Below are 25,504 nucleotides of genomic sequence, written 5' to 3' on the forward strand. Positions count from 1 at the left end.
GCATCACATTAAAATACGTGTTGCTATTTTTTTTTCTTCACGAGAGGACTGTTTTAAGAGATGATTCCAGTGCTTTAATGTGCCTCCTGCCACAGACAGACATCTGTCCAGCACATTGCTGCACACAAGGATGATCTGCGGAGCATTTTTGGAGTGCCGCTCGTCTGCCAGTTAAATAAATTCCATTCAACAAATCATTTGTTGCAGCAACAGAGCCTCATGCTCACTTTAAGCTTAGTGAACTCTAGTGTCTAGTGACACAGAGGCCTGCAAGTTGGAAAGTCGAGGCAAGGGGAATCCCCGCCTCTCACCCGCTAACTGCTAGGCTCCTGCACGACCCGTGACCAGGTAACGCACAAAGTGGTTAAGAAGATGAATGAATGCATGAGAACAGGAAGCGCAAGAGAAAAATTCACGCGTACCCAACCCATCACCAAGCCTCCTCTCTTGGCCCGTCCTCCTCTATCTGGAGGAGAAGAGCCATATAACACAAAGAAGGCTCTATTTCTCGACGCCAGCAGTGATATCATGGAAAATGATGTCAGTCAGGTGTGGGACAGAGTTGAAGGGATCAGTGCTGCTCTCTTACACTTCATCTATTCATTTTAAACTTTAAATATGTACGGGATTCAGTTTGGCCATTAATCTCTTAAATGTTTGATAAATTGACCATGCAGTCAGAAATGTAGTTCCATCCTAGCATCTCGACATTTTGAATACAAGCAGTGAAGGATGCTTTTATGTCTTTCGGCTGAAATGCTGCAGCCTTTAATTCTGTTATGTAGCATAAAAGGAAAAAATGTCTCAGGAGGAAAAACTACAAGAATTTCAGATGCACAGAGGCACTCAGGAATTTTCCCTCACAGTAAAACTGTTGCTCGTGGACTATGAAAGCAAAGCTCTTATTTCCCGCTGACTACTGTGAAAGAGGATCATAAAATTGACTCCATCTGTAATTTGATGGTGAACTTTCCAGTCACCAGCAGCAAAACGACGTTCCTTCTATTAAATTCTATTGAGATGCACTTTAAGTCATTTATCTCAAAGCATGTCCTTATATATGACCTTTTTTGTGGGCGGAAGTTTCTTATACCAGGCAGTTGTTGCTTTAATTTACAGTCAATCGACATTGAATGCAACGCAAGATGGATTTGAACGCACATTGTTCTGGAAGTTTATAATTAAGAAATGTTAAGTGTTATGACGCTGTTAGGAGCCAATGTTATAAATTTAGTATGACTATTCATGTATTGGTTTTACAGAGAATTAGAAAATTTGATTAAGTTAATTACTGGATTATTTGTTTCAAATGAAGATCAGTTCTTTCTAAATGCTAAGAAAATAGAATGTTCTTGAAATTATATATATATATGTATATATCTTGCAGGAGGAGTGCGATTCAACTGGAGGATGGTGGTTGGAAGAAGCTGGCTCAGAGCTGGTGGGGAGGGGCCAAAAATAAGCTGTTGGTTGTATTCTAGGAAATGAAGGAATTGTTTAAAGCTTGGCTCATGCTCGTCTTTAAATGTCAGCGTGTCTCAGTCTCTGCCGCTTCAACGCCATTTTGGGTCCATTACAAATCTGAGAACCAAACAGAGCGCCACATCAGCATTCTGCAGAGCCTTTCAGAGCTCATCTTTGCTTTTATTTTCTCATCCTTCGCATCAACCTCATTGTCAGCTGATTACCAAACAGTAGCCAGACAAGATTAGTGACTATAGCTGATGATCAAAGTGGAGCACATCGACTGAAGAGACAGATGTTTCCCCTCAGGAATCTCCAGAGAGACACCAGGGCTCGGAGGAGCATGAATACTTAACTATCCTTCATCAGGTCAATGGTACTGTTGCAAATCAAATGTGACATTTCTATGTTTTTCAAAGTTATTTTTTTGCTTCTTATTTTTAATAAAACATTGTTAATGCTGCTGTCAGTTATTTGTCGACAAAACACGGATATGCAGATTTCAGCTTCTCTTATGTGAGAGTTTGCAACTTTTCCCACTTTCAACATTTTTAAAACCAATATGCATTCAAATCAGTCACCTTCGCTATTTATTGATGTGGCCAACATTACTGTCAGACAAAGTTCCTTTAATTTCTCAATGTGAGAAGCAGGAATGCGTACAATAACATATAGGCAGGGGATATGGTTGAGAAAGAGAGGGTGAGAATGTCTGTAGAGGTGTTTGAGTTCATGTCTGCAAATAGGAGATGTGTGTGTGTGTGCGACTGTCTGCCAGTGCGTGTGTCTGTGTGCACTAGCAGGTTTTAGAGCGTGAACCTCTCCAAGGAGACTAGCGCTGCTGCTGTTATTCTTTGAGTGAGATGGAAAGCTTTTCTCAACATCTGCACAACATATCATCATGGCAAGAAAAAGAGGATAAAGAAACTTTCCTTTGGAAGAGCTTATGAATTTAGGACTTTTTTCCTCCCTCGTATGCCTAGTTTAGTTGAGGTAACACTGGAACCCTCCCAAAATGTGATTCATTTATTGAAATTTCATTGAAAAGTGACACACTTTTTTTTTGTCAGAGCAAGAAATTATTAGAGGCATTACTGGGATCAATAAAAAGTCATGCACAGTGAATTAAAATACTTTACATCGGAGTGCTCTCGAGCTTTAACAGTGCTTAGTATTCATTTGACACCTCCATCTAGTCTAGTGTATGGAGGGTGTTCCTCTTTTAAAACCAGTTTGTGACTTTTAGTTAAAAACAAAGCACTTCATTTTGTCTCGAGTACCATTTATGACAGTGAGATTATCTGGCCTGTGCACACCGTGTTATTGCTTTCATTCAACATGTGGTATCTGTTCACCTGCAGCTCTTACACGAGCTGTCTGGAGCGTGACCTGAGGTGTAAAGGATGAGATACATGCAGTTTCTAATCCTTCTATCAGCTCCCCTGTTTTCTTTATGCTTTACGCCCCACTTCCTTTTTCTGCTCACTCCCTTTGCGCTTTTAATCATTTACTAGAAAATATAGCAAACCCCCCTCACCACACACACACACACACACACACCCACACACACCTTCTCATGTTCTCTGTCTGACATTCCTTGCTGTCTTTCACAACCAGCTCTCATTATTGTATGTAGTTTTCTCTCTTTACCTGCTGACCCCTTTTCTTTGTATCGCTCTTACTCTTCCACACTCCTCTACAGTCCAGTCCCCCCCCCCCACCTGCACTTCACCATGACTCTTCCACTTTCCCATGACAAATCCAGGAGTGGGAATCAAATGACCAGTGTCTCTTCTTTCACCTGGTGTCAGAGCTTGAGCTGTGAAAGAAAGTATTGTACCCCATACCCTTCATCATCTCTAGAGGTATGTCCTGTGTTGTCCATACAGAAAATGACTTTGGTCTGACTGGAATTTGGGCTGTACATGGGGAAAATGTTATCCATTTCAGGCCCCTTCTCTGACATCTCTGCTAGGAAAGCATGCTTAAAATAGTATACCAGTAATTTAATTTATACCAGTAAGAAACCTAGTATTGGCATAACAGGTATTGATGTAATAATTGCAAATCACAATTTTAAAATAATGCAACATTGTGACAGGTTGAGCTGGGAGTGATTAATCTCCTGAGAATTTTAGCCACTTTCTTTCCACTTCCCCACTTTCTGTAGCCTTATAGTGAATTTCAGCTCTTTTTTGTGTGTTTAACCCAGCGATTCTCTGGGGGGAGGGGCGGGGGTCAAAGACCCAGAACGACCCCAGTCTGGCAGGTCAAATGTTTGGATGACACACTCCACAGGGGAGCCTGGAGGGGCAGAAACTGGGTCAGATCATGAACAGGTGGGGTGAGTCATGACGAGACCCACCAGATTTTATTTACAGAAACGTCCAGTAGAAACAAATTTACCATCCTTTCATACACAATCCACCCTACTTATCTCAGTGAAATACATTTTCCTGCAGTTCAATGTGGTTTCTGCTGTAATACTGCATTTATTGTGGAACAATACCAGATATAATCAAAAATAGAGCAGACATTAGTTCCTCCTAATTGAAATGATGATATATTTATTTCACTATACCTATTTGATTTATTAAGACAATGAAACCTGCTGTTGGAATGAAGATGTCTTAAAGAAGTTGATCCTCTTTTAAGATCCAACATTTAACATGATTTTGTTATGTTAGCATAATGATAATAAAACTCTTGAATCTTGAATCTTGAATCTTGAATCTTCTATATCTTATTTATTTAATGGACCCAAAAAGTATTAAAGTACATACTTAATGTATATTTTTAAAGCTACATTCTCTGAATGCTGTATGATATAAAACCTGGAAAAAGAGTTAAAAAAAGTTCACAAAAAAGTACCTATTACAAATAAAAGTCATTTATTCAATGATTATACAGTACTACTTAAAATACTCTCGCAAGTAATAGCAGCAAAACATACTTTCTGTAGTGTAAAGTATTTTTTGTAAAATTTTGGAAGTAGAATTTTAATGGTGTCTAGATATAGATCATTTCAAGTGGAAGTGTTCAGTATAGTTTTGAATAGTTTGATATGAAATAAGTAATTTAAAGTATACTACTAGATCTTGTCCCATGTATGCATGTTGAGAAACACTGTCAACCAGTTACCGTGGCAAAACCTTGGTCTAATTGTGAGATATTGATTTTTTTTAGAATGAAGCATATAAATACATCAAAATTATCATATATATTGTATACTTTCCTTAAAAAAAAAAAAATTAAGATGATAAAATTATGTAAGTAAAAATAATCCCCAAACATAAACATGAAGATCATGTAAAGAAAGAAAGAAAAGAAAAACTGAAGCTGCACATGCCTCAGGCTTGTATTTGCTTTGGCCAAAATAGATCTTTGTTTGAATTCAATGTTTGCAACTCAAGGCAAGATTAAACTAGCTATATCAGCATCATGTGATTACTGGACTGAAAGAACACATACCAAAGTAAGGGGAATCTTGACTTTTGTAAATCCTTTAAATATTACTAATCTTGTCATCTAGTTTTGGTTTTGAATCCTACCATGTCTGCCACATGCAAGGGTAAACGTATCTTTATTCTTTAGTGTTTCATTCTAGTTCGACCAGCAAAAATGGTGTCTGAAAATAAATAATGAATAAAATACTTTGTTTGCTCTGCATTTGCCCATTCTCGTTTATCTGTTTGTCACAGAGTGCCAACTGTTTTTGGAAATGACGTTGTTGTTTTGGAAAAAGGTTGGAGGTCGTGAGAAAGAAAAATGTGTCTACGTAGTCTGGATGCTGATAATTACCAGTCTCTCATTGGTCCAACTGAGAGAGAAAATGAGCATAAATACTAATATCAAGAGATCTTATGATGCAATATTCCTATTCATCCAGAATGAGGTTGTTCATTCTGGCAGCTTTATTTGGGCTGAGTCTCACCCAGTACAATCCCCACACCAAGCATGGCAGGACTGCTATCGTCCATCTGTTTGAGTGGCGTTGGGCAGATATTGCTGCAGAGTGTGAACGCTTTTTGGGTCCAAACGGCTATGGTGGAGTTCAGGTATGTATGGCTGAACACAGACAATGAGCCCAGAAAACAATGATATTTTTTTTACTGTATATTTATGTTATGAAATGGTGTTTAGACAGCTGCTACTCACTAAGTAAAAAAACAAAAACTTTGATCCCCTCTCCATAATAATATTTAAAATGTTAGAAAATGTATCTATAATTCTAGTTGGTGGGTCATTTAAGCTAAATGAAATTGCTGGAGTCTCCCTTAAGAGACACTTTAACATTCAATAGAAACAACAAATCTGTATTTAAACAATTCTTTGGTCAAATGTGACAGCGACTATAATGTGTTCCTAACATGTTATAAAACATCTGCGTTGCCCAGATCTCCCCTCCAAATGAGCACATTGTGCTGAATGAGCCCTGGAGGCCCTGGTGGCAAAGATACCAGCCAATCAGTCACAAACTTTGCTCCAGATCTGGCAACGAGAATGAGCTGAAGGACATGATCACTCGATGCAACAACGTTGGGGTAAACAAATTCTACACTGATTCACTGAAAGTACTGTGAATAATGACGCTCAGCATTTGACACTACCCACAGGTCAACATCTATGTGGATGCTGTCATCAATCACATGTGTGGTGCTGGAGGAGGAGAGGGAAACCACTCTTCATGTGGGAGCTGGTTCAATGCTGGCACGAGTGAATTCCCCAGTGTCCCCTTTTCCTCCTGGGATTTCAACGACAACAAATGCAGCACTGCCAATGGTGACATTGAGAGTTATTGTGATGCCAGACAGGTATGAACGTCTACAGTGGTAGAACAGCATTATTTTTACTTTCTTCAAATTTCACTGTAATTGTTGTCGTCATTCAGGATCCTTATCGGAATGATAAAGAACAAATAATTTAAAATCCACATAGAAACCACAAATACCCATTAAATCCAGAAATCAATGGGGCACAAAAATTAATCTGGAGTCTTTGTGCTTTTTTGGGGTATTTATATTATACATTCGATAACCTCACACAAGCACAGTAACAGCAAACATATTTAATGATTAACTCATACAGATGTGGGTCCTCAATTGCTTTCTTCATTCTTTTTTTGCTGTTGTTTCCTCTTATTTTGACCTTTACCACTTAATTTCATCACTTTCTTATATTTCATCCATTACAATCCCTTCCCCCCTTCTTCCTCCCGAGTTTAATCCTTTTAGCTCAGGGGATTTTATGGCAACTGTGTGTGACCTTCCTTAAAGCTGCATAACCTGTAAAATAGAACTTTTCATTCATTGTTTCTCTGCCCTTGCAGCGTTACGTAAGACTCCTATAGCCCCCTCTAGTGCATGTAATGTAATTTACAATTTGCCTGAAATCAGCAATCAAAGCCAGAAAGAGTGGTTGACAGGGTGTGAATTGTATGATGGGGGGCAGCCCCCTCTTGTCCTACATGGCCACACTCAATCAAGCACAACAGCACCTCTGACTCCAAAGGGTGGTTTAGTTTCACTGCATTCTTGTTAATGAATGTCCATGAACAATAATTCCAGAATACTTTAGTATTCTGAATAATAAAGTATTCTGAATTCTTTGTAATGCCATCCAGGGTAATACATGGATATGCATAAATAGTGTCTGAATAAATATAATAATAATATAATTAGGTCAATACTAATGCATGTACACCATGATAAAAGTGTATATTTATATGTGGGTGTGTGTAAACTATTAATATCGTAAGTGATTATTAGTTATTGTCCAAATTTACTGCTATGCTCTCAATCAGAAGCTTTCACAGCTTTCTTTGATGGTAATTAAAATGTAATCATGATCTAAGTGACCGTTTGTTTCTCCAGGTGCGTGACTGTCGTCTGGTTAGTCTGTTGGACCTTGCCATGGAGAAGGAATACGTCAGGGACAAACTGGCTGACTTCATGAACACGCTGATTGACATGGGTGTGGCTGGATTTAGAATGGATGCCTGTAAGCACATGTGGCCGGATGACCTGTCTGCTGTCTACGATCGTCTGCACAACCTCAACACCAAATGGTTCAGTAATGGCTCCAGACCCTTTATCTTCCAGGAGGTACATTTAAAAATATATTTTCTATAAAGACAAAGTATTATTCATCTATTATCAAAATCATCAACATCATACATCATCTCTAAAAAAAAATGATAAGAGATGGTGGACATGATAATGAGGAGAAAGGTTGATGTGTTGTGTGCCCAGGAGACCAAGTGGAAAGGAAGCAAGGCTAGAAGCTGAGGAGCAGGATTCAAGTTGTTTTATAGCAGAGGAGATGGAAGGAGGAATGGAGGAGGGGTTATCTTGAAGGAAGAGTTGGTGCAAAGTGTTCTAGAGGTGAATTGAGTGTCGGATAGACTGATGCGTTTGAAGCCGGAGATTGAGGGTGTCATGTTGAATATTGGGGTGACAATGGCACAGGTGGTTGAGTGGGTCGTCCTATGATAGAAAGGTTGGCGGTCCATGTGTACACTGTTGTTATATCCTTGGGCAAGACACTTAATGCAAATTGCCTGTGTGATTGTAGTGAACGAGTGAATGTCGGTGGTGGTGAGGAGGGCCGATGCCACAAATTGACAGCCTTGCTTCTGTCAGTTTACCCCACGGCTGCTGTGGCTACAATAGTAGCTTCACTATCACCAAGTAGGGAGCGACTGCATAATGAACAATGTAATTTTTGTTAGTGGGTACGCTCCACAGGTAGCATGTGAGTTAGAGGAGAAGGAGAAGTTCTGGAGTTACTTGGATGAAGTGGTTCAGAGCATCCCGAGCCGTGAGAGTGTATGGATTGGAGCAGACCTCAATGGGCATGTTGGTGAAGGAAATAGAGGAGATGAAGAAGTGATGGGAGAGTTTGGTATTCAGGACAGGAACCTAGAAGGACGAATGGTGGTGGACTTTGCCAAAAGGATGGAAATGGCAGTAGTTAACACTTATTTTCAGGAGGAACAAGAATATAGGGTGACCAACAAGAGTGGAGGGAGGAGCAGACAGGTGGACGACATTGTGCAGACGTAGCAGTTTAAAGGAGGTTGGTGACTGTAAGGTCGTGGTAGGAGAGAGTGTAGCCAGCCAACATAGGCTGGTGGTGTGTAAGACGATTCTAGTGGTGAAGAAGATGAAGAGGACTAAGTCAGAACAGAGGACAAAGTGGTGGAGGCTGAAGAATGAAGAGTGTTGTGTGACTTTCAGGGAAGAGGTCAGACAGGCTTTGGGTGGGCAAGAGAGATAATTATTTTGAGAAATTAATGAATAAGGAAAATGAATCAGGGTAGTAGAGGCAGCTGTTGTGATTAGCATGAGTGAAGTTAGAAAGGCAATGAAGAAAATGAAGAATGGGAAGGCAGTTGGCCCAGATGACATACCTGTAGAGGTATGGATGTGTTTCGGAGAGGTAGCTGTAGAGTTTTTAATGGGGTTGTTTAATACGATCCTAGAGGGGAAGAAGATGCCAGAGAAAGGGGAAAAGAAGTGCTGGTGCCCATTTTCAAGAAGAAGGGAAACATACAGAGTTGTGGAAACTATAGGGGGATAAAGCTAATGAGTCATACTATGAAGTTATGGGAAAAAGTGGTTGAAGCTAAACTAAGGACAGAAGTAAATACTTGTGAGCAGCAGTATGGCTTTATGCCAAGGAAGAGCACTCATTACATACCTTTGAGTCAATCCACATTTGGTGCAGTTGGAGTTTAATCCATATACATCTTGAACGGTATGGATAATGCAATGTATGTATTGATTTGCTTCCAGGTGATTGATCTGGGGAGTGAAGCCATAACGTCCAGAGACTATTTCCGTCTGGGAAGGGTGACTGAGTTCAGATATGGTGCCAAGCTGGGAACTGTCTTCAGAAAATGGGATCAGGAGAAGCTGTTTTACACCAAGTATGGTTTGTTTCTGCTTTTTCTGAGTCACATACAGGATCAAAATGATTGTAATATTTTGAATTTATTGATAACAACCCCTGTGCTGTCCTGGATGATGACAGGTTTTGTAAAGATTCGTTTTAGAGGCAACATTCTGTGAAGTCAGACAAACAGAGGGTGTTTATCATTTTCATGAATAAATAGTTAAAATTGTTGCCACACCAATATTTTACACTAGTTTGTACTACATTCATCGACAAACAGCCTGGTGAATTATGTACTAAGGACTTTCAACAGAAACAAGACCGCAAGGGCTTTTTTGAAATGCTCCTGTTAGACAGGATGTTTGACTGTACTTGTACTGCTCCAACATCCTCTCTAATAAATATTTCATCATCATCATCACTAATTTGCTGCATGTGTTCTTTGATTTGTTTGTTATATTGCTCTTATGTCTAGGAACTGGGGAGAAGGATGGGGTTTCATGCCTGATGACAAGGCAGTTGTTTTTGTTGACAACCACGACAATCAGAGAGGCCACGGTGCTGGTGGTGCCTCCATCATTACCTTCTGGGACTCCAGGCTGTATAAGATGGCTGTTGGCTACATGCTGGCTCACCCTTACGGCGTAACAAGGGTCATGTCAAGTTTCCGCTGGAACAGAAACTTTGTCAATGGAAGGGTAAATTCTATTAAAAGTCTGAATAAAGATTGATTTGTATTGGAGACAGTTCAGTCAAACTCAGTCGTCTATCATTATCTTGTAGGATCAGAATGACTGGATGGGGCCTCCAAGCCATGGTGATGGTTCCACCAAGCCTGTTCCCATCAACCCTGACCAGACCTGTGGAGACGAATGGGTGTGTGAGCACAGATGGCGTCAGATCAAGTGAGTCTTCAGAAAACAGGGGACGGAGGCTGCTGATCTTCCACACAAAACTCATTCATTCATCCATATGGATGTTAGAAGCATGATTTTATTTTGTCTCTGTCATTTAGGAACATGGTGACTTTCCGTAATGTGGTCAATGGTCAGCCTCATTCCAACTGGTGGGACAATCAGAGCAACCAGGTTGCCTTTGGACGTGGGAATCGTGGTTTCATTGTCTTCAACAATGATGACTGGTGAGGATTTTTCTTTCTCTGAGAAGTAAAGTGATTTGTTTTGTTTGATGTTTGTTTCAGTCTGCTAAATTACAACAAAACTTGATGGGTTTTCAGAAAAATAAGTGGTTCAACTTTACTGTCATTACAAATGTACAAGTACTAGGTAGCGAAATGCAGTTCAGCATCGAAACAGAAGTGCAATTACTAGAAAGGTTTTTTCAAAAGATTGAAAAGACACCCCTGTATGGTATTGTGAATTTTCATAACCTTGCAAAATGTATGGAGTATGTTTTGCTACAGGTATACTGTTTTATGAAGTAATTCTGGAAATCATTAGTTCAGATTTATTTGCCACTCTGTCATGCTATGATGATCGACGATATAGTTCGGTAAAGTTGGAAAGATATTCACAGATTCTGACTCATTGGTCATACGTTCACGTCATTGTAATGTAGCCATTGTTGCTGTAGCTGTCTTTCAAACTGCAGAAATAATATTGGTGTCTACGTGCAGCCACCTGTGAGACAAGTGCAAAGGGACCATCTGCAAATTGCAAAACCGCTGCAAAAGCAAAGAGAGACACTACACAGATAATAATTTCACTTTATGCACTGTGATTTTGTTGACAGTGTCTAAAAGTGAACCGTTTTATGAACCATTTTATTCAAAGACAATACAGATTTTTTTTACCTTTGGATGCAGATGCATTTCAGTGTCTTAGAATGTGTAAGATATAAGACAACATCCTCAATGTATCTCTACATAAGTGGCATATACATGTTTGCAACCTGATTTTTAACAGCAACACTGTCTTCCCCTTCAGGGTCCTGGATGTTAGCCTGAACACTGGCATGCCCAGTGGATACTACTGTGATGTCATTTCCGGAGAGAAGGAAGGAAACAAGTGCACCGGAAAGCAGATCAAAGTTGATGATAATGGCAAGGCCCACTTCAAGATTAGCAACAGTGACGAGGATCCCTTTGTTGCTATTCATGCTAATTCCAAACTGTAAATTATTCACAAAAATGACAAAATAAATATCCTTTAATCAGCATTAATGATAAATTGCATTTATTTTCACCAAACTTGGAAAGCAGCATTTTGCTATATTATTAGCTGCTGTCTCTTGTCATGTCTTTCATCAGCCCAGGAAAAGCTGTTCCAGAATTCCTTTAATTCAATTTTCTCAATACCACACAGAATCACTCTGGTGCATGTCTTCACGGAAGATGCCACTATTTATGATATACAAGCAGATGATCTGTGGTCACATGAGAGATCCCACAGTCATCCTTCAGTACTTAGGGTATTCACCTCACTCAGAACAGATCTGTAGAGCTGGGTTAGGAAACCTTGTTTGAAACTCATTTAAAAAGGAAAGTCTTTAGTCTCCTCTTGAACAAAACACAGTATTTATACCAGATGCATGGACACACGAAGAAGAAACCAAAACATAGAAGAAGCTGCTGTAGGACCTGAAGTCTGCAGTGTATGAAACACCAGATATGAACAGAACCGTGACAAACAAAGACAATTTTGTGTACCGGTAATTATAATGGCAATACCCATAAACCGGTTACATAACATTCCCAACATTTCCTGAAAATGTAATCCAAATCCATCCAAAACCTTTTGAGGCATCTTGCTGACGGACGGACAGACGGCGGCGATTACATAACCTCAGCCGCGCCTCGGTAGTAAACTGAAGACATATATATTCAAAGTGCCCTGAAGAATTATCTTATGAATGATATCCCAAACTCATCAAATATTGACAAGCGTGTGAAACAGCCACCTGGAATGACTTAAAGTGATCCCTGACTGTTTTGACAAATCAGTCTAAATACACAAGAATATACCTCGACTACGTAAATACATAGACAAAAATATATAATTATTTCTTATAAGATATAAAATCTGTTTTGTTTGGGGGACATTGTTTGCCAATGTTGTTTACGTCGCGTTACATTTACGTTCCCGTGCGCTGTGTAACCTCACATAATTATGAGGAGCTTGTCCAGGGCGGACCCCGCCTCTCACCCATTGACTGCTGGGATAGGAGCCAGCATGACCCGTGATCCAGTAACGGACGAAGCTGTCCAGAAGATGAATGAATGAATGCATCAAGTAATGTAATGTAGTACAAGCGATAACAGTGAAACGATTTCAAGCTAAACAGTTATGGCTTCTTCTTCTTTTGTTCCCTTCATTAAATTCTTCATGCTTTTTTTGTTTCCTTGCTTGTTATTTTTTCTCATTTACCTGTTCATTTAATCACTTTTTCATTCCGTATAGTCCTCTTTGATGCCATTAATCCTTGCCTGTGCTCTAATTTACTCTTTTTCCTCATTATAGCTATTTATTTATGTCATATTTTCTGAAACTGCTACTGTGTCCTCACATCACGAATATGAGACAAGCTATGAAAACAAATCTGATTCCTAGCCCCATCTAGTGCCCCCAAAGTGATTTACAAGAATTCACTGAGCCTCAATGGAAACCATTAATGAGAACCAGGAAAAGCGTGCCAGAGCCTCCCTCTGTTTCTCCTCTGGACATGTCCAAACCATCAAAGTCTAGTCTCTCTGACCTTATCTCCATAATGTCGAACCTTCACTGTCCCTCTTATTGTCCCATTTCTAATCCTATCCAACCTGGTCAGGATGAAACCCGCACTGTGAAATTAGAGCTTAATCTCTTTAGTCCTTATGTGTTATCAGGTAAGGACATCAGTCTGCACCAGTTTAATTATTTGTCAGTATTTCCACCACATACGTATTCGGGCCCTTTCGATTTGACATGCCTGTGACCCAGTGATTCTCTCGGGGGCAACAACCCGAAACTAAACCCAGTCTGGCAGGTCAGATGTTTGGATTGCACAATCTGGAGGGGCAGAAACTGGGTCAGCTCCTGAATAGGTGGGGTGAGTTATGATGAGGCCCACCAGTTTTTATTTACAGAAGGGCACCACCTCGATGGCCTTCTTCAAAACAGCCCTGAACCTTTCAGGAGGCCAGAAATGGAGATAGTCATCCGACTCTCTCCGGATCAATCCCCACCCTAATACGTTATACATATTATGTATCTTTTAATTTATTGTTATTTGGCACCAATGGAGTAATTAATTTTTATTTTTTTTAGTATTGTTACACGTCGGTGAATTATGTACTAAGGACTTTCAATGGAAACAAGACCACAAGGGCTTTTTTGAAATGCTCCTCTTAGACAGGATGTTTGTCTGTACCTGTACTGCTATAACATTCTATCTAATAAATGTATTCATCATCATCATCACCAAAAATAAACTTTATGCAAGGGAAATGCCGTAGAGCATGGGCGGGTAGAACGCGGACACAGGCATGCACGCAGGGGGCAGTTGGTGCGGCCCCCCCATCACGTCTCCAGGACTTTGTCATGTTCTGACGTTATTGTATTGTGATTTGGGTAAGGCAACAAAGAGAGTTGTGGGTGTTTTGCCCCCTGGTTCTGTTTTAAGGGAAACCTGGATGTTTCTTATTGAGGGGGGGTTAAGTCCCCAAGAGCAGGGGATCACAAATTTTCAGACGGCGACACCCAAAATAATGGTGCGTGAGAGCCGCGACCCCCCCCCCCCCCCCCCCCCCCCACTGTCCGTGAGATGATTGAAACATACAAATGCTATGCATAAGGCACACATAGGCCTATATAAAAACAGGCATTAAAAACAACCCAAAGAACACAACCTTACAACCATATTATCATTTTAGTAATACCAGAGTGGTGAATACATCAGTAATGGGACACCGAAGTAACAAGTGAACACAGTATGCAGGAGCAGGACAAAAACATAAATTTACACAAACACATAAAATAAGCGGATCCTGACCCTCGAGCGAGCGCCGAGCTGCAAGTCAAATAGAGGAGAATATCCAGGTACAGTAATTTGTTTTTCACAGTGAAATTGGTAATACATTTTAGCAGACTTGTTAAATTGTTATCATGTATTCAGCCAGTTGTAATTGTTTTACTGGAACCAAAACTATAGCTACCACGGCATATAAAGATATGCTCTATACCTCAAACCTGAAATATGAATATGGCTGAATATAATATGAAGGATGTAAACATGTTACTGTTCCTGAACAAAAATCTATAAATCTGTTGTCAATATGGGAACAGAGCCAAAATGGAACCTCAAGGGATTCTTCCACGGAGGGCTTTGTGAGCAGAGAGCCAAAGTTTAAGAATGAGTCTATTGTTGTTTACACTTTATTTGCAATACTGACTTTATTTTTCACAATATTGTGCAATGGAAGATATTTTTGTTGTTATGTTGACATTGTTATATTTATATTTTTGTTAAATTGCTGCTTTTTTATTAGTATTTTGTACTAGTGACTTTTTTCTGAAACAATTGTGGTACTAGAAGAATTATTTAATTATTTTTATACTGTTCAATTTTTTTTTCTATTTTTGAAGTTAGTTAATACAAAAGCATTTTTATTACCTAAAATCTTTGTGCTGTGTTTTACCATAATAACAATGATAATCAACTAACTCGTAAACTAACAACTAATAAGTAAAACGTATTGGTATCGGTGATACGAGCCCTGTATTTACTTTGTATCGGATCGATACCATGAATCCCAGTATCGCCCAGTCCTAGTTGAAAGTTCAAAGAGCGCGTCCTCCAGGTCAGACATCAAATGACTCGTCGGGGTTACAGTGAACGATGATCCAGTTATTTTTATAATGATAGTTTGTAGGATATCAAAATAATTAGTGATTCATTGAACAAAAAGGCATCAAACACTTTAAATATCTGTATCACCTACAAATTATTTGAATGTGTGTAATGTGTTTGTATTACCACCTGGCCATTGGTATGTGACTTTTATACACTCTTTTCACCTTGCAATGACATATTAAGCCCATTTAGTTTTTCTAATATACAAGACAAAAAAAATGTTATCGACGGCCACTCGCAAACCCCATTTTGGAAACCCCTGCCCTAGAGTTTGTTTGTTTTTTTCTGGTGATTATGCTGCAGCTGCATGTCTCTCTCTCTCTCTCTCTCTCTCATGGAGAAATAAAAGAGGAGCAGCAGAGTGATGCTGGATCTGTGATCTCGCCTCCTGTCGAGTTTAGTTACGTATTTCGTGTCAGGGATATGTAGGTCGGATAAATGCAACGTTCAGACTGAAGTTGCGTGGCAAAAAGATCTTATACGTACCGTATTTAGAACCCCTCCAGAATGAGGTTGTTCATTCTGGCAGCTTTATTTGGGCTGAGTCTCACCCAGTACAATCCCCACACCAAGCATGGCAGGACTGCTATCGTCCACCTGTTTGAGTGGCGTTGGGCAGATATTGCTGCAGAGTGTGAACGCTTTTTGGGTCCAAACGGCTATGGTGGAGTTCAGGTATGTACGGCTGAACACAGACAATGAGTGCAGAAAAGAGTGATATTTTGTTTTCAAAAAAGATGTCAGAATTTGCTCAAAAGTTAACAAAGTTAACAGCTAAAACAAATTATAAGTTCAATGTGTTGAGATACTATATATATTGTGTCATAAACTTCAAAGAAAGAGGAATTTCCCACCAGCTATTATATTGTGTATTCAAATATCTTAGATACACTGTATATTTATGTTATGAAATGGTGTTTAGACAGCTGCTGCTGACTAAGTAAAAACAACAACAACGACTTTAATCCCCTCTCCATAATAATATTTAAAATGTTAGAAAATGTATCTAGAATTCTAGTTGGTGGGTCATTTAAGATAAATGAAATTGCTGGAGTCTACCTTAAGAGACACTTTGACATTCAATACAAACAAAAACGTCTTTAAACAATTCTTTGGTCAAATGTGACAGCGGCTGAAATGTGTTATAAAACGTCTGCGTTGCCCAGATCTCCCCTCCAAATGAGCACATTGTGCTGAATGAGCCCTGGAGGCCCTGGTGGCAGAGATACCAGCCAATCAGTCACAAACTTTGCTCCAGATCTGGCAACGAGACTGAGCTGAAGGACATGATCACTCGATGCAACAACGTTGGGGTAAACAAATTCTGCACTGATTCATTGATAGTGCTGTGAATAATGATGCTCAGCATTTGACACTGCCCACAGGTCAACATCTATGCGGATGCAGTCATCAATCACATGTGTATTGCTGGAAGTGGAGAGGGAAACCACTCTTCATGTGGGAGCTGGTTCAATGCTGGCACGAGTGAATTCCCCAGTGTCCCCTTTTCCTCCTTGGATTTCAACGACAACAAATGCAGCACTGCCAATGGTGACATTGAGAGTTATTGTGATGCCAGACAGGTATGAACGTCTACAGTGGTAGAACAGCATTATTTTTACTTTCTCCAAATTTCACTCTCATTGTTGTCGTCATTCAGGATCCTTATCGGAATGATAAAGAACAAATAATTTAAAATCCACATAGAACCCAAAATACCCATTAAATCCAGAAATGAATGGGGCACACAAGCACAGCAAAAAATATATAATGATTAACTCATACAGAGATGTGGGTCCTCCATTGCTTTCTTCATTATTTTTTTGTTGTTTCCCTTCTTATTTTTACCTTTACTACTTTACTTGATCACTTTCTTATATTTCATCCCTTACAATCCCTTTCCCACCTTCTTTCTCCTGAGTTTAAACTGTCTGCTCAGGGGTTTTTATTTGTGATCGACCGATATGTTTTTTTATGGCCGATGCCGATTGTTAGTAGTCAAGAAGACCGATAACAGATATTTGGAGCCGAGATTCATTTGCAGTAAAAGTGAAAATATTGGCGTCAAAATTTAGAATTATATAAACTCCAACACTCCAACACAAAGTGCAGGGAGTTCTCAGGCTCAGCAGCATGTCTAATAAAGTTAAATGAAAAATGAAACAAATAAATAGCTTCAAAACGTTTTCAACAGTAAACAAAGTTTACCAAAATTGAAATCTAATTGAAATGGTAGCTGTCACTTGTTTTTCAATGTTTGTTTTAAGTTCAAACAAAAGTTCAGGGAGTTCTCAGGCAGCATCTCTTATAGAGTTAAATGAAAAATGTAACAAATAAATAGCTTCCTGAAATTTTACATAAAATAAAGTTATAAAGTAAATAAAACAAAGTTAGACATTTGTTTTTACAAAAATGTAAGTCACATCAATTATTAATTCCAATTGAGCAGCATTAGATTGTGGTGCAAAAAGCACCGCTGTCCTGCACGCTCTTCAGTGAAACGGCTTCGCTCGCTCTCTCCGGTATTTCTTCACTCGCAAAACTTTGTGTCCATGAGCGCCGTGCATGCACAACCTTACTGCTGATTGGCTGTTTTGCCCCGCCTTTGCTCTGCATGTAACCAATCAAATGGTGCTGTTGGTGGGACAATGCTGGAGACAGAGTAATGACTGCAGACGGAGAGGCGTCGCTGCATCAGAGCCAAAATAAGCCAGTTCTACGTTGATCTCTTATCGATATGTGGCAAAATGCTGAATATCGGGTGATGGAATTGGCCCGGCCGATTATCGGTTGATCCCAAGTTTTTATGGTAACCGTGTGACCATCCTTAAAGCTGCATAACCTGTAAAATACAGTGTAACCTCGGCTCTCGAATGGTTCAGTAGTCAAACAGCTCGTTTTTCTGAATATGAATATATTTATTAGATAGAATGTTAGAGTACAAGCACAGTCAAACAGTAGCATGTATTACAGTACAAGTACAGTCAAACATCCTGTCTAAGAGGAGCATTTCAAAAAAGCCCTTGCGGTCTTGTTTCTGTTGAAAGTCCTTAGTACATAAATCATTGACGTTAAACAATACCAATAAAATAAAAATAAATTACTCCACAGATGCAAAATAATAAATTAAAAATACACATGATATGTACAACGTAGGTGGACAAAAAAAGGGGGGGTGGGGGGCGGGTTGATCCGGAGAGAGTCGTGATGACTATCTCCGTTTCTGCCCCCCTGAAAGGTGCATTTTTAGGGCACTTTTGAATGAAAACAAATTGAGTTTAAAATGCCTCAGAAGTCTAAAAATCAACCTGCCATAGGAGAAATACTGTGAGAAGGATTTTCGATTTGCATGTGTATTTTTTCGCTTTGCTCTCTTTAGCCCTCAGTCATTGATCCAAAGAAAGGCAGCAGTAATACTGCAGGAAAATAATGAGAACAATTTTGACCTTTCTTAAGAAAGCTGAGCTAAAGAGAAAGCGAAGGGAAAAGCAAAAGTTAAATACAAACAGGTTAATTTTCCAACATTTCCATGTTGCATTACGACTATTCAGCATCCATAAGTTCATTTTGACTGATATAACAGAAATGATACTGTTATAAACAGCAGATAATTGTATGAAAGCAAATGATTCATGTCCAAAATCATCTGCACTTTGTTCAGAGGAAGGAAAAATTGCTGCTATGATGTGCACAAATGATTAAATATTGTGGAAGCTGAACTAATAGTTATGAGAATTTTCATTCTGATCTGAGAAAAGCACCAAAGCGACTGAGAAAAACTGTAAATTAATTTGAAAACAACAACAACAAATTGAGTGACGTATCATCTTTCAATGAATGTAATAATGATACAATGCTATGAAGAGCAAATTAGGTCAATACTAATGCATATAAACCATGACAAATGTGTATCTTTTTATGTGTGGGGATGTGTAAACTAATAATCTAGTAAGTGAGTTGTTTTTACAAGTTACTGCTATGCTCTCAATCAGAACCTTTCACAGCTTTCTTTGACTAATGAAAGGCGGTAATTAAAATGTAATCGTGATCTAAGTGACAATTTGTTTCTCCAGGTGCGTGACTGTCGTTTGAATCATCTGTTGGACCTTGCCATGGAGAAGGAATACGTCAGGGACAAACAGGCTGACTTCATGAACACGCTGATTGACATGGGTGTGGCTGGATTTAGAATGGATGCCTGTAAGCACATGTGGCCGGATGACCTGTCTGCTGTCTTTGGTCGTCTGCACAACCTCAACACCAAATGGTTCAGTAATGGCTCCAGACCCTTTATCTACCAAGAGGTACATTTAAAAAGATGTTTTCTATAAAGACAGCTTCTTCTGGATTGTTGATTGTTGACATAGGAAACCGAAAGTATGGATATTTGTTCGCCTGCTCGGTTGTGACTTTAGGTTTTTGAAGACAACCGGGACCGAGTTGGTTTTTCGATTAACCGGACAGCTCTATTAGACAGTAAAGAGGGAGAGAAGGATTTGTACAGGCTGGCCAGACAGAGAGACAGAGATGGGAAGGATGTTCAGCATGTTAGAGTAATTGAGGATAGAGATAGCAAGGTGTTGACAGAGGCCAGTAGTGTGCTAGGAAGATGGAATAATTAATTTGAGGAATTCATAAATAATGAAAATGAGAGGGAACAAAGGGCAGTAGAGGCACCTGTTGTGGACCAGGAAGTACCAAGAATTAGCAAGTGCAAAGTTAGAAAGAGCTTGAAGAATAGGAAGGCAGTTGGCCCGGATGACATACCTGTGGAGGTGTGGAAGTGTCTAGGAGAGGTGGCTAAATAGTTTTTAATGAGGTTGTTTAATACAATCCGAGAGGGGAAGAAGATGCCAAAGGCATGGAGGAGACGTCTGCTGGTGCCCATTTTCAAGAAGGGAGACATACAGAGTTGTGGAAACTATAGGGGGATAAAGCTAATGAGTCATACGATTAAGTTATGGGAAAAGGTGGACAGAAGTAAGTATTTGTGAGCAGCAGTATGGCTTTATGCCGAGGAAGCATACCACAGGTTCAATGTTTGTGTTGAGGCTGTAGCAATGGAGAAGTACAGGGAAGGTCAGAAGGAGCTGCATTGTATCTTTGTAGATCTAGAGAAAGCCTTTGACAGGGCGCCCAGAGAGGAACTGAGGTACTGCAGGAAGTCTAGAGTGGCAGAGAAGAATGTCAGAGTAGTTCAGGACATGTATGAAAGTTGTAGGACACCAGTGAAGTGTGCAGTCGGAGTGACATAAATCATCATTCATCATCCATCATCAACTGCAGTTCAGAACAGAAATGATCCAAGTCTTTTCCTTCAGAACTTTTTTTTCTGGTAGGTTAGGAAATGATCATTATAAAACATGAGATATTTTTTCATCCTGTGGACAGAAACATTTTAACCCTCAGTTTTATGCGAGTTATTGTGAATCGGTCAATGCAGATTTTTATTATTTTGTCTATTTTTCCATATAAGAAATGTTTATATTGCAAAAGGGCCAAACCAAATATGGTAAACTCAAAGAGCAGAAGACTCCACAAACAGATTGTGGTAATCGTGTAATGGCATCCTTAATAACATGTTTATAACTCCAGAAGAATGCTGAGTGTTGAATCAAAATACTCTACATGCCTTTGGGTCAATCCACATATGGTGCAGTTGGAGTTTAATCCATATATCATGAACGGTAAGGATAATGCAATGTATGTATTGATTTGCTTCCAGGTGATTGATCTGGGGACTGGGGCCATAACGTCCAGAGACTATTTCCGTCTGGGAAGGGTGACTGAGTTCAGATATGGTGCCAAGCTGGGAACTGTCTTCAGAAAATGGGATCAGGAGAAGTTGTTTTACACCAAGTATGGTTTGTTTCTGCTTTTTCTGAGTCAAATACAGGATCAAAATGATTGTAATATTGAGAATATATTGATAACAACCCCCGTGCTGTTCTGGATGATGAATTATTTCATACTTGCATTTGCTGTCCAAAGTCGGTTTAGCTATTAAAGCTTTTAACAGGTTTTGTAATGATAGCTATTGTCTCCTCTAAGTAGTTAAAATTGCTGTCCATACTAGTATTAGATTGTACTACATTCATCTACAACCAGCCTTTAAATATTTAAACGAGAGTTGCTTTGTCTGTATTTGTATTTTAACTAGCTTATTTATTAATTGCTTCACTTGTTATAATTCGTCAGTTTTTGATATTTCACTTGATTTTGATTTTCATGCACAATATCATTAAAAAAATACTTCCTAAGTGAACTTGAGTTTTGAAAACTTAACCCAGCTAAAGGCTATTTTAGTATACAACTTAAATAGACTCTAATTTGCTGCATGTGTTCTTTGATTTGTTTGTTATATTGCTCTTATGTCTAGGAAATGGGGAGAAGGATGGGGTTTCATGCCTGATGACAAGGCAGTTGTTTTTGTTGACAACCACGACAATCAGAGAGGCCACGGTGCTGGTGGTGCCTCCATCATTACCTTCTGGGACTCCAGGCTGTATAAGATGGCTGTTGGCTACATGCTGGCTCACCCTTACGGAGTAACAAGGGTCATGTCAAGTTTCCGCTGGAACAGAAACTTTGTCAATGGAAAGGTAGATTCTATTAAAAGTCTGAATAAAGATTGATTTGTATTGGAGACATTTCAGTCAAACTCAGTCGTCTATCTTTATCTTGTAGGATCAGAATGACTGGATGGGGCCTCCAAGCCATGGTGATGGTTCCACCAAGCCTGTTCCCATCAACCCTGACCAGACCTGTGGAGACGGATGGGTGTGTGAGCACAGATGGCGTCAGATCAAGTGGGTCTTCAGAAAACAGGGAACGGAAGCTGCTGATCTTCCACACAAAACTCATTCATTCATCCATATGGATGTTAGAAACATACACATGATGATTTTATTTTGTCTCTGTCATTTAGGAACATGGTGACTTTCCGTAATGTGGTCAATGGTCAGCCTCATTCCAACTGGTGGGACAATCAGAGCAACCAGGTTGCCTTTGGACGTGGGAATCGTGGTTTCATTGTCTTCAACAATGATGACTGGTGAGGATTTTTCTTTCTTTGAGAAGTAAAGTGATTTGTTTTGTTTGATGTTTGTTTCAGTCTGCTAAATTACAACAAAACTTGATGGGTTTTCAGAAAAATAAGTGGTTCAACTTTATTGTCATTACAGACGTACAAGTACTAGGTAGCGAAATGCAGTTCAGCATCGAAACAGAAGTGCAACTAGACAGAAGTGTGTTATGTACACAGATTTGGTGCTATGAGCGTTCTATAAAGGTAGACATAATATATGGGTTTCTATGGATGGATATAAAAAAAATATACAGATTATGCAGATACAGATTAAATTAGACTATACATATATACTAATACATAAGATACATAAGTACATGAACATACACTGGTGGACATACTATACAGGTTGATAACAGATTCAGGTGATATGAACATACTCTACATATTAAGTACTGTGGTCATATTTTACAGATGGATGAGAGACCTTTACATGTAACCAGAAGTGATGGGGGGCTGATGAATAAGCAATGATGTGTAGGGACAGGAGGGGTCAGCAGGGGGCAGAGTTCAGTAAGGATGGGTGGATCCGTTTTTGCGTGTGGATGATGCAAATCCAATTACAAGGGGAAGTAGCTGCTCCAAGTGCTTTTCTAGTTATTTTTAACACTGTGTGAACTACAATTCAACTTAAAATGTGATGTAAATATGAGAATATGCAAACTCAGTACAAAAAGGATTTGAACCCAGAGCCTTCCTGCCCCCTTTGGATGCCTATGCAGTTCAGTGTCTTAGAATGTGTAAGATATAAGAACAAATGTGACAGCATCCTCAATGTATCTCTATATAAGTGGCATATACATGTTTGCAACCTAATTTTTAACAGCAACACTGTCTTCCCCTTCAGGGTCCTGGATGTTAGCCTGAACACTGGCATGCCCAGTGGATACTACTGTGATGTCATTTCCGGAGAGAAGGAAGGAAACAAGTGCACCGGAAAGCAGATCAAAGTTGATGATAATGGCAAGGCCCACTTCAAGATTAGCAACAGTGACGAGGATCCCTTTGTTGCTATTCATGCTAATTCCAAACTGTAAATTATTCACAAAAATGACAAAATAAATATCATTTAATCAGCATTAATGATAAATTGCATTTATTTTCACCAAACCATTTCGCTATATTATTAGCTGCTGTCTCTTGTCATGTCTTTCATCAGCCCAGGCAAAGCTGTTACAGAATTCCTTTCAGTACATATTCTCAATACCACACAGAATCACTCTGGTGCATGTCTTCACGGAAGATGCCACTATTTATGATATACAAACAGATGATCTGTGGTCACATGAGAGATCCCATAGTCTTCCTTCAGTACTTAGGGTATTCACCTCACTCAGAACTGGTCTGTCGAGCTGGGTTAGGAAGCCTTGTTTGAAACTAGTTTAAAAAGAACGTGGTTTAGTCTACTCTTGAACATAGAGATGGTGTCTGGCTCATGAACCGAATCAGGGAACAGAAAGCTCCGCCCCCCCAGTCTGCTTTTGGAAATTTTTGGAACCAACAGCAGGCCAGCATTTTGGGACTGCAGGGTTCTAGTGGGGCAATTTGGTGTAATAAGCTCTGTACGGTAAGGAGGGACCTGGCTGTTGAGGGCCTTAAAAGTGAGCAGAAGGATTTTATATTCAATTCGTGCTCTAACAGGAATTAGAAGACCCCAGAACAGGGGAAAGTCTGGTTCCTGTCAAAACACGAGCTGATGCGTTCTGGATCAGCTGAAGATGTTTCATCGAGCTGTTGGGGCAACCGGGCAGTAATGAATTGCAGTAATCCAGCCTGGAAGTTACAAAAGCATGGACAACTTTTTTTGCATCTTTTCGGGTAAATAGGTGCCTGATATTTGCAAATTGTGAATTGTGGCTCTCCGGTTCCCAACCCAAGGCCCAACCAACTGAGCCACAGCTGCCCACTGAAGAAGCCTTTTGGATCAGAGCTCAACGTCTTCAATCAAACTTTAACAAGTCCAGTTGATTCTTCATTTTTGCTCTTCGAGAAAAACTACAAGCACCTCAAAACTGCACTTACAGTTGTCATACTGTTGTCTTATGACAACTGTATGACAACTATAAGTCATACAACAGCATGAATTCAAGTATAACATTCCACGACTGACAGCGAACAACAGGGACATCTAAATATCTTTTGACAACATCAATCGCCACACTTCTGGAAATAACTTAACCATTGCAGTTTTCTTATGTCCTGTGAATTTTTTTATTTATTTTAAGTACGTGTAAAGAATCTTTGTTCACAAAATGCGAGTCTGACAGTTAAAGTGACAGAGTGCAGAAGGACGGAAAAGAGACATTAACATTTGACTAGCCTCAACATACTACAACTGTTAAATTATTGACCCTCTCTCCATCTTCTGGTCCGGCAGCTGTGAGGACCTGTACCTTCCGATTAGCTGCAGAGCTGTCAGTGAAGCAGACGAGGGTCTGTGGTCCTGTCATCCTCACTGATGCTTTCTGACATCACTGTCAAAGTTGTCCCCATCCTGCTTCATATTTCATATGGTGCACCAGACCTGGCTGTCACATCAGCCGAGGAAAAGGACAGTCATCAACTGAAGGAGGAAGCAACTGAGCTTCTGTCTATCTACTCAGCAGTCTCTTACAAGTGCTGAGAAAGTGAGAAAGACTAGTTGAGTTTGAGTTCATGCCGTTCTGTTGTTAAGATTTTTAGTATTATCAATTTAAAAAATAGAAAGTTTAAAAAAATGACATTTTCAGGCCGAGTTACTCTGTTGACTAAAAATAAATGGAACAAAATTTGAGGTAAATTAGTACACTATAATGATGATGTAATATCACAATGATTTTAGTTCATTTCTAATGGGTGATACAGCAAAAATGAAGACTTGTGATTCCTTTCAGCAGTGTTATTAGATACAGTTCAGTATCATATCACATGGTGGCAGTATTGAAGCAAGAACTATGAAGCATCCAATTTTCAAAACAGGATTAAAGATGTCCTTCAGGAATTTTGCTCTCTGCGACATTTATTTCATAACAGCTTACAATTCAATTCTGAATTATTTATAGCGTGAAAAGACCTAATAATTGATGTTTAATTCTATGAACGAAGAATTAATTATATATATATATATCGTCACTGATGTTTAACCGCGTAGCTCATGCGACTCCATAACATTGGACTGTCAGTGTGCAGGTCATTTAGAAAAGCACTGCATTGTTCATATGTGTGATA

General features: G+C 39.4%; 2 protein-coding genes across 2 annotated transcripts; both read left to right on the forward strand.

The window, feature by feature from the left end:
- Positions 1 to 5,354: 5,354 nt before the first annotated feature.
- On the forward strand, positions 5,355 to 11,496 carry LOC137905081 (alpha-amylase-like). Its single transcript, XM_068749305.1, has 9 exons — positions 5,355 to 5,522; positions 5,862 to 6,008; positions 6,081 to 6,278; positions 7,338 to 7,568; positions 9,261 to 9,394; positions 9,836 to 10,058; positions 10,144 to 10,265; positions 10,376 to 10,501; positions 11,307 to 11,496. Exons 1-9 carry the CDS (start codon positions 5,355 to 5,357, stop codon positions 11,494 to 11,496), a joined length of 1,539 nt encoding a protein of 512 aa, XP_068605406.1.
- Positions 11,497 to 15,717: 4,221 nt separating this feature from the next.
- On the forward strand, positions 15,718 to 23,334 carry LOC137905087 (alpha-amylase-like). The gene is made up of 9 exons (XM_068749315.1): positions 15,718 to 15,885; positions 16,377 to 16,523; positions 16,596 to 16,793; positions 19,284 to 19,514; positions 20,936 to 21,069; positions 21,590 to 21,812; positions 21,898 to 22,019; positions 22,139 to 22,264; positions 23,145 to 23,334. Exons 1-9 carry the CDS (start codon positions 15,718 to 15,720, stop codon positions 23,332 to 23,334), a joined length of 1,539 nt encoding a protein of 512 aa, XP_068605416.1.
- Positions 23,335 to 25,504: the final 2,170 nt, after the last annotated feature.

This window comes from Brachionichthys hirsutus, chromosome 15 (assembly GCF_040956055.1).
Source record: "Brachionichthys hirsutus isolate HB-005 chromosome 15, CSIRO-AGI_Bhir_v1, whole genome shotgun sequence".
Classification (NCBI taxonomy): Eukaryota; Metazoa; Chordata; class Actinopteri; order Lophiiformes; family Brachionichthyidae; genus Brachionichthys; species Brachionichthys hirsutus.